Source organism: Raphanus sativus, chromosome 6, assembly GCF_000801105.2.
Source record: "Raphanus sativus cultivar WK10039 chromosome 6, ASM80110v3, whole genome shotgun sequence".
In the NCBI taxonomy this organism is placed as follows: domain Eukaryota; kingdom Viridiplantae; phylum Streptophyta; class Magnoliopsida; order Brassicales; family Brassicaceae; genus Raphanus; species Raphanus sativus.
Window position 1 is genome coordinate 9,180,960 of NC_079516.1, and position 13,699 is coordinate 9,194,658.

At 35.7% G+C, this 13,699-nt stretch overlaps 1 protein-coding gene and 1 pseudogene across 1 annotated transcript; one reads left to right on the forward strand and one right to left on the reverse strand.

Moving 5' to 3' along the window:
* The first annotated feature begins 1,062 nt into the window (after positions 1 to 1,062).
* On the forward strand, positions 1,063 to 9,058 carry LOC108833133 (protein HEAT STRESS TOLERANT DWD 1-like; annotated as a pseudogene).
* Positions 8,832 to 12,301, reverse strand: LOC108833132 (dihydroxy-acid dehydratase, chloroplastic). The gene is made up of 13 exons (XM_018606568.2): positions 11,550 to 12,301; positions 11,393 to 11,464; positions 11,258 to 11,305; positions 10,980 to 11,134; positions 10,554 to 10,860; positions 10,400 to 10,469; positions 10,262 to 10,320; positions 10,002 to 10,125; positions 9,832 to 9,902; positions 9,646 to 9,747; positions 9,453 to 9,533; positions 9,205 to 9,363; positions 8,832 to 9,091 (listed from the first exon to the last, which is right to left on the reverse strand). The coding sequence occupies exons 1-13, from the start codon at positions 12,090 to 12,092 to the stop codon at positions 9,041 to 9,043; spliced, it is 1,842 nt and encodes a 613-aa protein (XP_018462070.2). The 5' UTR covers positions 12,093 to 12,301; the 3' UTR covers positions 8,832 to 9,040.
* Positions 12,302 to 13,699: the final 1,398 nt, after the last annotated feature.

Genomic DNA, 13,699 nt, shown 5'->3' on the forward strand with positions numbered 1-13,699 from the left:
TAGAGAGGTGGTGATTGTGAAGTTGTTGTGTTTATGGCCTTTGTGTAGTTGTTGTGTTATATCTCGAGCGTCATAAACTAGCTGTAGATTAGTTTTGGTGGTTTAGTTGAATGATTAGGATATTTAGCCATGGTTGAGTGCAATAAAATGAGAAACAAACATTACTAAAATGATATCTGGCTAAAATCAAGCATCCTTATATCGTAATTTTGTTGGGTTCTGTTACAATGTATATGATCACATTTTCAAGTTTTTGTAATTTGACCAAGTTCTTGTCATAGACTAAAGATTATGCCAACACAGTGACAAAAAAAAACAGAAATGAACAATGATGATGTAGAATTTTTGAACCTCACAGGTTATTTTTGTTGACGCAATCTTCCTCGAGAAAAGCTCGAAAGCTATTTTGAAATCTGGTTTATGTTTGTTATATTATTCTTTTTATATTTTATTTGTTCTCTATTTTAATAGTTTATTTTGCAAACAATATAATTCCCACCCTTCCAAAAAATTCACTTAAACATTTTTCATAAATATTAAAAAAATAAAATGCATTTATGTTTTTATTAATTACATATATTTAATCAATAATATTTGAGATAAATAATTTATTTATAGAATTAATATATTTTATTTGTTCTCTATTTTAATCGTTTATTTTGCAAACAATATAATTTCCACCCTTCCACAAAAATTCACTTAAACATTTTTCATAAATATTTAAAAAATGAAATGCATTTATATTTTTATTAATTACATATATTTAATCAATAATATTTGAGATAAATATTTTATTTATAAAATTAATATTAAATTGAAAGTAAATATAAATTGCATAAAAGTTCTAAAACACACTTTTAATATATCAAGAAAAAATGTGTGCATTACATCAAGAAACCATTTAATCTGAAAAAACTCAAGGAGTAAGTTAACTTGTGTGTGCATTATAACAATGACACGTGGAAAACGAAGAGCCGTCTGATTCAAAATATATCCGTTGCAATACATCCCGTTGCGATACAGAAATAAAAGCGTGTATATATATCACAGAGGCAAACGTTTCCACGATTCTTGACCTTTTAGAGTTTTCTCTCAAAATTTTCTCTCTCAATAAAACTGGAGAAAATATTTTTCGAAGATTTTTACAAGCGGAAGTTCACGACGTTCTTAAAATAGTAAGCCTTTTTACTCGATTGATCGTGATTTTCTTCTCTGGGTTCCGTTAATATCTTGTTGTTTAGGGTTCGATGCGATCGGGTGCGTTTTTACGATTTTTGTTTTAGGGTTTTAAAATTTTCTTAATCATTCCTTTAGTTATTGTTGTAGTGATTTTGGAAAAGCGCTTGAATCTGCCGTGGAATCATCGTTGAGGTAACGCCTCTCTCTACGCAAATTGTTTTTGTTCGGATCACGACCAGCAATTGAAGACATGAGCCATCTTTTTGGAACCATGATATTTTGATTCACAGTATAACTCAGAACTTGATCTCGCTTTAGATTTGGGCTACTTGATGTTCTGTTAATGGATACTATCTATATACTAACTTCAAATTGGTTTATGTACATATACGTTTATGAGTTCAAAGATTGTTTCTTTTCACTGTGTAAGTAAGTAATAATCTCACTCACTTTAGCCTCTCTCTCTGTTTACAGCATGTGGGGTGTGGAGAAACCATCATTCACAGATTGAAGATAGGTGTGAAGCTTCGACTTGAACGGCTAAAGAAGTAGCAACGACAAAGAAAAAAAAACAGATAAGTTTGTTTACTGCTTTTGTCTTTATGTTTCCTTCTCTTTATTGCTTTTGTTTAGGTTTTATCGAACCTAAGAGATTAAGGTAGACAATCTTCTGCTGACGCTTCTTGCTTTTGTTCCAAAAAGATCACGGGCAGACACTAATCTAATGGTGTTCTAGCCAGATTCTTATTTTGGGGACATTGTCCCTAGTCCCTGTTGCGTGAAAGCTTAGTCCCGGAGGAAATTTAAACTCATCTCCCTAGAAACTATTTGTTGGTAGTGGCATAGTGCATGTGTAATGTAAGCAAAGACATGTTTGGGGGATGGAAAGTAGAACATACTTTTAGTACCCACGGCTTTATAAAGACAACCATCGGCTTAATAAGAAGTCTTTGGACAGAGACTGTGACTAAAAACGTATTCATCACACTAGTACGTACCCACGGCTAGCAAGAAAGTCTATTGACAAAGACTGTGATTGAAAACATACTCTAGTACCCACAGCTTATACAAAAACAACCATCGGCTTTAAAAAAAAAAGTCTTTAGACAGAAAATAGCTATGTCTAGCTATGAAATTGATGGATGGATAAAGAGACCGTCGGCTATGGATTGGTTTTGAGCTTGTTGGATGGAAATAACAATCACAAGTCATGAAAACTAATCGTCCCGAGTCCCGTTGTGTGAAATAAGGATCATAAAAGTTAATGGGAAAATCTTTGCTACCCATGGCTTTGTTACTATTGGAATGTACGGTTTGAGAGAGAAAGTCTTCAGACAAAGACTTTAAATCTAACCACATCCATTGCTGCTTACCCACAGCTCCATGAAGCAAAAAATGTGATAAAACTTAGTACCCACGGCTTAAAATAACAAGTCTTTAGACAGAGACTCTGATTGAATAAACGATGTTTGATGTTTTGAGGATGCCAAGTGTGATAAAACTTAGCACCACGGCTTAAAATAACAAGTCTTTAGACAGAGACTCTGATTGAATAAACGTTCATTACGTCAGTACCCACGGATTGCAAGAAAATCTTGAGACCGAAACTTTGAATCATCAAATTAGTACCCATGGCTTGCAAAAAAATCTTTAGACAAAGACTGTGAATACAATATCTTCTTCACACTAGTACTCACGGCTTGCAAAAAGGGTTTTAGACAAAGACTGATCACATTTGTACCCACGGCTTATGAAAAGTATTAGGACAAAGTCAGGTAACTGAATATGAATGCATAAAGACAAAGTCTTGCCAAAAAGGTCTTTAGACACAGACAATGAATGAAAACGTCTTATTCAAGTTTGTATTCATCACATTAGTACCCACGGCTTGCAAAAAGAGTTTTAGACAAACTCATACTGTGATTGAGTATGTCTTCACAACATGAGTACCCTCGGCTTGCAAAAAGGGTTTAGACAAAAGACTGTGACTGAAAGCGTATTCATCACACGTGTACCCACATCTTTTGCAAAAAAGGTCTTTAGAAACAGATCAGAACGTCTTATCATACCCACGGCTTGCAAGAAAGGTCTTTAGAAAAGAGACTGTGATTGAAAACTTTTTCATCACATTTGTACCCACGTCTTTGCAAAAAGTTTTAGACAGAGGCTATGAGATCATCTCAATGGCTTCAAACAATCCAAACAAAGACTGTGAATTGATTTTGAACTTTCTGAATGGAAACAACAACGACCACTGGTTATGAAGAGTCACTGGAAAATATTGCTACCCACGGCTTTATGAATTGGTTTAGATAATATTGAATCAAAACCAAATCCATTGCTTACGCACGTCTCTATGAAGCAAATGATGTTTGGGGATGCAAAGTATGACAAAACTTTAGCACCAATGGCTTACCAAACAAGTCTTTTGAAAAAGACTGTGATTGTAAACGTAATTAGTACCCACGGCTTACCAAAAGTCTTTAAGACTCATTGAAAATGTGTTCATTGGAATAGTATAGTACCCACGGTTTAGACAAAGACTGTGAGTGAACACCTCTTCATCACATTTGTGAAGAATCTTACGACAATAGTTCTACTTATGCCCAGTGGCTTAACGAAGTCTTGAGACAGAGACAGAGACTATGTATAGACAAATAGAACGACCAACGGCTGAAAAGAGTTGTTAAACATACTATGAATCAAAAACAGAGTCCTTACTGACGACAAGCCTTGTCAAAGCATTTAGAAAAGGACTACACATCAGTTTTTTGGCTTGTTGGATGGGAAACGTAGCCAATGGTCTAAAACCAAGTCTTTAAGGCAGAAGACTATAAACCAAATATTGTTTTAGCTTGCTGGATGGTTAAAACGACAGACAGCTTATACCAAGTCTAAGACAGTATGAACCAAGAATGAGTTGGTTTTTGGCTTGTTGGATGGTAAAAACGGCCAACAACGTAACCAAGTCTTGAGACAGAGACTGTGAACCAAAATTTGGAATTGGTTTTTGGATGGTAAAACCGACCAATAGCATAAAGAAGGGTCTTTACACAAAGACTGTGATTGAAAGCGTATTCATGACATTAGTACCCACAGCTTTGCAAGAAAGTCTTTAGACAAAGACTGTGAGTAAACACTTCTTCATCACATTAGTACTCGGGCTTGAAAAGGTCTTTAAACAAAGACTAAGAGCTTACACCATGAACCAAAAATAACATTATTCCTTATTTATTCCACTTATAGGGTAAAAAAGTTCACAAGGTAAACTATGAAGTATTTTGTGTCAACTAAAGACTAATTAGTTATGATTTCCTCAGGTTTTGTATGGTGCTTCAGAAGACTCAGAGAGACGATTTCAAGTGTATCAAAATTCTTTGAAGCCATGGAACAGCAAACAATAAGCATCACGAAAGCTGGGATTCAAGCAACCTTGGAAGCAGTTGTTTAAGAGTCATTTAGAAACTCTGGTGATTCTGTAACCATTCTCTCGTTTCTTTCTTTTTTACTGCAAGTTATCAAAATATTCTTTATCACTGAACTTTGTTTTTCCAGGTGAAACTGAGTCGTGTTCTTTTAGCTGTCAAACTTTTAAAAACTTCAGTTATCAAAGGTAATTTCCTTTTCTTTACTTATCTCTTGATTTCTCCCAAAATCTCAGTCACATATTCATTTCTCTTATCCAGTGTTAATTCAGGGGATATCGATCTTTCAGAGTATCAATATGCGACACAGATGAAGTCGAAAATCCTGGTAATGGAGATGACGATCAACAGAACGGTGCAGCCGAGTCAGCTCCTGCTACTGCAGGTAGTTAAGCACCGTTAATTATGATACTCTGAGTCACTTAAGAACCATAAACAAACATCATCAACAGATAATGGAGCAGCAGCTCTGTTGAAAGAATCACACAGGCCTTAAGTCATTCGCCTTAGACAACACGAAGAAACTGTAAACAAAGACAGCAAGCACCCTTCAGTTCTCGCAACTCGTGATACAAATTAACTCTTGTTCTTCCTTAGGTTCTGAAGAGCAAGTCAAACTTGAAATCAAGAAACTCAGAGCCATTATTGAGGTAAATCCTATCCAAAACGATAACTGTAGGTGAAGATTATATCAGAATTTTATGTTTCTGCATCACTAGAACCTTATTATCTTTAGTTTGATTCTTCTACATATGATACTTCTTTCTCAGTTTTGCCATTTTAGGTGATAAGTTGGGTTTGAACCGAACTGAGTTTCCTCACACCTTGTATATCGTGGCTGGGACTCAGGTCAGTCTTGTCCCTCTTCTAATGTGTATTTTTGCTTCTAGAATCTTTGCATTTAATTGTTGAATTCCCTGTGAATGGTTTCTTTCCCTCTCTATTATAGGCTGAGAAAGCATCTTTGAACTCCATTGGGACTGTTTAAAATCAGCAACGTATCTGGTAAGAGACGCGATGTAGTGCCTAAAACGCTAGTGAATGGTGATGATGACGCTATGGAGGATGAGGATGATGAAGATGAGGACAGTGATAGCGATGAGGAAAGCGAAGATGGAGCTTCCACTGTTCCAATGATTCAGGTTTCTATTGTTTTTTTCTTTCTAATTATTATGTGATTCCATCTAATGGTTAATACTGTTGTCTCAATTTTTTTAAATTTGATTAAACAGGTCGGCAGGGTTGCTCACCATGGATGTGTTAACCGCATCCGCGCAATGCCACAAAATCCTCATATCTGTGTCTCTTGGGTTGATTCTGGTCATGTTCAAGTAAGATAAATGCTTTTTGTCTTACTTGCACTTACGTGTCTCTTAGAAACTGATTTGTGTTAATATTGTATTTGTGGGAAGGTGTGGGACATGAGCTCTCATCTTAATGCATTAGCGGAGTCAGAAACAGAAGGTAAAGATGGAACTTCGCCGGTTCTTAACCAAGTACCCTTAGTCAACTTTTCTGGACACAAAGACGAAGGCTATGCTTTAGATTGGAGTCCTGCTACCTCTGGAAGACTTCTTTCCGGTATAACTCTTTGTCTTAGTAGAAATTTCATCAGTTGCATGGCTTTGAACATAGTTAATGTGTCTTTTTAATTTGTTCTTCCATTGGTTTAGGTGACTGCATGAGTATGATTCATTTGTGGGAGCCAGCTTCTGGTTCATGGACTGTTGATTCTATTCCTTTTGTCGGACACACTGCAAGTGTTTTGTAGATTTACAAGTAAAACTGTCAGCTTTCGAAGCTAAATTGCGTGTGTGTGTCTACTGTTTTGCTGAATATTGTTTCCTCTGTTTTTTCCAGTGGAGTCCAGCTGAAGCCAACGTGTTCTGTGGATAAGACTGTTGCAGTTTGGGATGTCCGCCGTGGGAAGTCCCCTGTACATGACGCAATTTCAAGGCACATGACGCAGATGTGAATGTCATCTCATGGAACAGGTTTGATGTGTAACTTAAAAATCCTTTTTTAACGCAAATTCAATGTCATCTGTACTATCTTTCAAGGCACATGACGCAGATGTGAATGTCATCTCATGGAACAGGTTTGATGTGTAACTTAAAAGTCTTTGACCAGAAAAAAAAAAGTCTTTTTTAACGCAAATTGGCTCGTTCTTTGGTTTTTTTTTCCTATTTCATGAAGGTTGCCTAGTTGCATGTTGGCCTCAGGGAGTGATGACGGGGCATTCTCTATCCATGATCTTAGATTTTTCAACAACAAGGTAAGTTGAAGGCCGTAAGGTTTTATAATTTTCCATATCAATATGTTAAACAAGATTCTGATGTGATAAAAGCCTTTAAAAAAAACTTGAACTAGGAGGGAGATGGTAAGAAGGGAGATGCTAAGGTAGCACATTTTGAGTATCATAAGCATCCTATCACGTCGACTGAGTGGAGTCCTCATGAATCCTCGACACTTGCAGTCTCTTCCGGCGATAACCAGCTCACGTAAGAAGCCACAACTTGCAGTCTCTTTCGATAAAACTGAAAAAAAACTGTCTTAATGGTTTCTAGCTGTAGGATATGGGATTTATCGTTGGAGAAGGATGAAGATCAGCGTAGGTGAGAGAGAGCCTCATGCAAACTGTGGTAGTAGTTTCTTTGAATCTTATGTCTTTTATTTGTTTCATGCGTTTAACCTTCATTTGTCAGTCTAAACGTGTTAGAATCTTCTTATTTTTGGTGCATATATGTATTATATGATCTATCATTTTATTAAATCGATGTATCTTAGATTCTCTGATAGATCCAACATAGGTGAGATATTCCATCATGTTGTTGTACGTCGTAGTTCTTTTTGAATCTTGATGAATGTTTCTTATTTGTGTTATGCTCTTAACCCTCAGTGATAATTCTAAACGGTGGTAGTATATCTTTAGTTTGGTACTTTTATATATATTTTAGAGTCTCTTGTATTTTCCTTTAATTTTGAATGTTCTCTGTTTTGTGTTATGCTCATAATCTCAGTGATCGTTCCAAACTGCGTTAGTAATCTGTATGCTGATCAGAAAATGTTATTATTCTACATTAGTTTGGTGCTTCTGTGTATTATAATGTATCTTGTTTCTTATAAAGTCACTTCTAGATTAACGTAGATGAGAGACTCCTGCAGAATGTGTTCGTAGATTCCTTATTTCTTGAATGGTTATGTTTTGTGTTATACTCTTAACCTTCAGTGATCATGGTAAACATGTGAAATGACATCTTCACAATGCATAGTAGGCTAATAATCACTGTGTTAGATTCTATAAATTGTACACGTTGACTTGAGTTTTATAGTGATTGAAAATTTCTCTGTTATCAAGTCCATATTCTTTTAGTCTCTGAGTGTTGGCAACATTTCTGCATTGGTCTAGTATTCGTGAGATTGTTGAAACTTATTGCTTGTTAATCCTTGAAAACATCAACTGATATATACTCATAAGAATAAGAATATACCATTTAAGCATCAAAAATGTTTCTTAAAGAACTATTTTAATATCATTACTAACTATTTGTGATTTAGTATCTTTAGGATTCTAGAAACTGATTGATAATATATCTATTCATGAGAAGGTCTATTTATTTTGTGTTTATATTGTGACTTTGTTTGGTGATTGTATGTATCCTGTCGCTTCTGGTAATAGTTTTATTAAATCTTGAATGTTTAGGTTTTGTTTCATTGCTCTAAACGCTATGTGATCATTTCTAAAAAAAACCACAGGATTATCTAAAACTGACGCCAACCAAGAAGAGCGAAGGCTCCTGTACTCGTCTGCAACCAAATACTGAGTCATCAAACGCACCTAACGACGCCAACGTCCCTAACTCAGGTGTGTACAGCTTATACGAATGGTTATAATATAAACTCAGCATTCTCAAACTTTGTGGTTATAATCTACCTACATAAAATGCTTCCCGGTTATCTCGATACGATCAGCAAAACCAAGTCAGATACCCTCAAGAGGTTAGAATCTGAAATCGTGTTAACTGCAGTTTTTACAGATTATCAGAAAATACTGATCACGTATTATTTTGTTTATGAGCTAACAACACGGAACAATTCAAAAAAACGTGGAAGAGGCAGACCCTTATCACATCAAGGCAAATAAACCATTAACAAATCTAGCCACTCATTTACGAGTTCCTGCCTGTATTGGACTTGTATTAGTACTTTGGTATGTTTTTATTGAAGGATCTCAGCAAATCTGCCTTTATTCGCAACACCACAATCAAAAGTTCTAACAAAAATCAAACTCTCCAGAACAAGCTAATGGTCACCAAGCTAACAACAATACTAAAAGAATGCAATACAAAGCCGTACAGTTTTACATCAAGAACATAACAGTCTACTTTCTGCTGCTGCTGCTCATTCACAAACCAGCTCCAAACAAGATCTCTCGCTTACTCATCAGTTACACATCCAGCTGAAGCCGATTGCACGTTCTTGATGTACTGTTTTAGGATTACAAATATCATCCAGTTAGCAACTAATCCAAACAAAATGATTAAAAAAATAGATACATTACATACGATCCAGTACAAATAGTGGTATTTTCATTAAATACCTTGTATAGAACTCCGCGGTTAACCTTGTATGCAGGAGCAGTCCATTTCTTTCTACGCTCATTCATTTCTTCGGGTGAGACCTGTGTGTCTATTCTCTTCTTTCCTATGTCAATTGTGATTATGTCTCCGTTTTTCACCAGGCCTATTGGACCACCCTCCTGGACAACCAAGAAAGCTTTCAACATTACCATCTTCACATTTATTTAAAGATTCCAAAAGTAGAGAGAGCCAGTGAAGAGAGACAGACCTGAGCTTCAGGGCAAATGTGGCCAACAACAAAACCATGCGACCCACCGGAGAACCTACCATCAGTCAGCAATGCACATTCCTGCAAAATAAAGCATGCTGTATCTCAGTTACTCAACTCATAACAAAGGAAAACAAGTTTCTATAACTTAGAACAGAGAAGCTGATCAAACTAAAGTAAAAAGGTAGTGTACCTTTCCAAGACCAGCACCCATTATAGCACTTGTTGGTGTCAACATCTCAGGCATGCCTGGACCTCCTTTAGGACCTTCTCCTCTAATAACAACCACTGTTCCCTGTAACAAACGATTTACATCTCAGCAGATAGTAGATATTAACCAGGTTTTGTGATGAATACTTCATATCAGAAAGGCAATTACTTTAAAGCTCATCGGGTCGGCTGATATAGCAGCCAGCATAGATTCCTCTCCTTCAAATACAAGTGCAGGGCCTAAACAAAAAAAATTCCACTATATAAGCCTTTAAGTTGACAAGTGCTTAAACTAGACTATGGGGTGTAAAAGGAGGCATAAGAGCTAATCAACATTACCAGAGAAATATAACCCTTCTTTGCCGGTTATTTTTGCTACAGAACCCTCTGGTGCAAGGTCTCCTCTCAAGATTTGGATGTGTCCAGTCTCCTTGATTGGGTTTGACACAGGTCTAATTATAACCTGGTGGACATAATAAAAATAAATAAAATCAGACATTATGTTAAACTAACATCCATCCATCCATCCATCATAATGATTAACAGCTCGTAGAATCTGATGAAATAACAAGTAAACATAGCTTTACAAAAGAACCTACCTGATTTTCTGGTAAGCGAGGGACGTTTTCTAAATTTTGAGCCAAAGTCTGCCCTGTGACTGGTAGCAGAAGACACAAAAGAATAGTTTTTATAAGCGACTCACATCACATCAACCCAAAATGTTAAACAATTTAAACCTGTGATACAATCCCCATCCATAAATCCAGCTTCTAATAGATAACGAAGAACAGCTGGTGTACCACCAATCTGTAGATCAATTCAAACAACACCACAATGATCAATAGCATATAAAATTCACTATTAAGAAAAACGATCCAAAGATGCACGCACCTTATGTATATCTTCCATAACATACTTCCCACTTGGTTTAAGGTCTGCTAGAAACGGAACTGCATCGCTGACCTTCTGGAAATCGTCAAGGGTCAACTCCAAACCCACAGACCTGGCAATAGCAATTAGATGCAATACAGCGTTGGTCGATCCACCAAGAGCCATGACAGTAACCATCGCATTGCGAAGTGATTTTGGAGTGATAATATCACGGGGCTTCAAGTCCATCTTTAGCAATTCTACAAGGTACTTTCCAGCTAACCGGCACTCGTCCAGTTTCAACGGGTCTTCAGCAGGTATCGAAGAGCTTCAAAAAACGAAAAAAAAAAAGATTATCAAATAAGCACACACAGATTAAGATTTACATTTAAGCATAAACATGGAAGAATGTATGATATCTTATTATGTGGTCTTCAGTGAACTAACCTGTAAGGAAGAGACATTCCCATAGCTTCGATAGCAGAAGCCATGGTATTAGCTGTGTACATGCCACCACAGGCTCCAGCTCCAGGACAAGAGTTATGAAGGACAGTCTTCCTCTGTTCATCACTTATAGAGCCACCAACAAATTCTCCATAACTCTGACAATATAAAATTGGAAAAAGAATATAAAAAACACACACATACTTGTAGGCTCTAAAGATAGAATGTAACATAAAAACAGTCAATAATAGAAGCTAGCAACATAGACAGAGAAAAGATACCTGGAAAGCAGATACTATGTCATATGTCTTCTCTTGAAAGTGTCCAGGCTGCAACAACAAAATCAAAAAGTTAACAAACTAAACTAATCACAAGGGTTTATGGAACTCTCTGCTTTATCAATAAGGAAACTTTACCTTGATGGTTCCACCATAAACCATAATCCCAGGTCTGTTAAGCCTTCCCATGGCCATAATTGTTCCAGGCATCTAATCAGTAAATAGCAAACCCAATCACATAACAACACAAGAGGAGTGATGATTAAAAAAAAAGACAAAATAAAAGAAAGCTCACATTTTTATCACAACCAGGGATAGAGATGTTGCCATCATACCACTGAGCACTCATCACAGTCTCGATACTATCAGCAATCAAGTCTCTAGACTGCAAACTGAAACACATCCCTCTCGTCCCCATCGAGATAGCATCGCTCACGCCGATCGTATTGAACCTAAACCCAACCATCCCAGCTCTCTCCACCCCCTCCTTCACCGCCTCCGACAGCTTCAGCAGATGCATGTTGCACGTGTTCCCTTCGTACCAGACGGAGGAAATCCCGATCTGGGGTTTGAGCAGATCGTCGTCGGATAGGCCCACGCCGTGGAGGATGGCTTGCGACCCGCCTTGGGACTTGGGCTCGGTGATTCTCGAGCTGTACTTGTTGAGCTTGTTGGTGAGGGAAGGAGGAGGGGAAGGGTCGGCGGTTACGGGTTGGACGGAGCAGGAGATGGTTGATCGGCGGCGGCGGGGAGAGTCGTGGGCATTGTGTGAAGAAGGGATGAGAGGTTTACAGGGGAAGAGAGTGGCGCGTGGTGAGAGGATCGTGGCGGTGTGCATTGGAGGAGATTGGTCGGAAGGGTTTAAGAAAGGGTTGAACTGAAAAGTTTTAAACTTTGCAGATTGCGGCGAGAGTGTAGCGTGGTGTGGTGGAGGCACGTTTGCAAAGTTGGGAAAGTCTTAAGATGAAGAGATATGTGATGTTTTACCAAATGATCCATTCAGATACGACAAAAAGAAGTTAGAAAGTAGGGCTTTTTGGGTTGTTATATTTGAAACGACTCCATTTATTTGAATATTTAGAAAACAAAAAATCCCGGTTCGGTTTAGATAATTTGTAACTAAATAAAAACTGTGTTGAAAATTACGGAGTACTAGATTTTTTGATTCGCGGTTTGAAACTGCGGGTAGTTTTGAATATAATATAAATAAATATTTTGAAATTGTTATATATGTATATTACAAAGTCGTATCATATTAAAAAAGTAAATATGTTTAAAACTATATAATTTATGTATGAATTATTATATTTAAGATTTTTATATATACATTCTTATGTAATTAGTTTTAGGTATATCATATTATCCAGATCTGAGAAACAAAACTAAATTAACTTGAAAATACCGATTTGATTTGGATAGAGTCCAAGGTATTAATTATTTTTTTGGACCTTTGGATCTTGGTTCGAGTTTAGATTGATTCTCAGTTCGAATCTGGGTTGGTTCTCAATTCGAATCTGGGTCATATCTTTACTAAAATTTTAATAAGAAGATAAGATATATATTTAAATTAAATAATCATTAAATATAACATAATATAATTAAACTAATTTGATAAATGTAGTTTTATATATCTTTATTAAAATTTAAATAAAATCAAATTGAAATAGTTATACCAACTCAAAAGAAAAAAATTACAAAAGTATATTTATGATTTTTTAAACTATTAAAGTTAAAATATAAAAAAAATAATATTAAAATATAAATCAGAATTATCTTTTGTAATAAAAATATTATATTTAAAATTATTTTAAAATTTCTAGTTCAAAGTAAGTAAAAAAAAATTCATGTGACACAACTTCTCAGGGAAATAAGAAATTCACTGGTTATGAAAAGGTTGCACATATAGTTTATTTAATAACTAGTATTATCTCCCGTGCTAATGCACGGATGTTATTTTATGTAAATATATATTTTCAAAATAGAATGTATGTATAGAAATTATAATTAAAAAGAGGTTAGTGTTATTTTTTTTCAAAATATCACCACACAAGCAATACACACCTTCCAGCAAATAGAGAATTGATCCGTTGTGAGTAAGTTATTGACATTTTTTTTAAAGTTACCTTTTTCTTTTTTGACCATATGAATTTCCAATATCTAAAGAAAAAAATTAAGTAGGTTAGAAGAGAGAATATTCATTAAAAAAAATTCAACATGACTCAACTATAATTTTAGCATTGAAGAGTTGAGCCTTTTTAGTTTCACTAACCTTTTAAAAAAATAGTTTTACTTACCTGGATTTCCAATCTTCATTTGCAGAATAATTAACTTCCACACAATCTTAAAATTGTTTCTTCCTTTTCTCAATACACTGTATATAGGAATCAAATAACTTTAGTTTAAATATATTTTGTCATCTCTATTTTTGTTTTAAAACAATATATC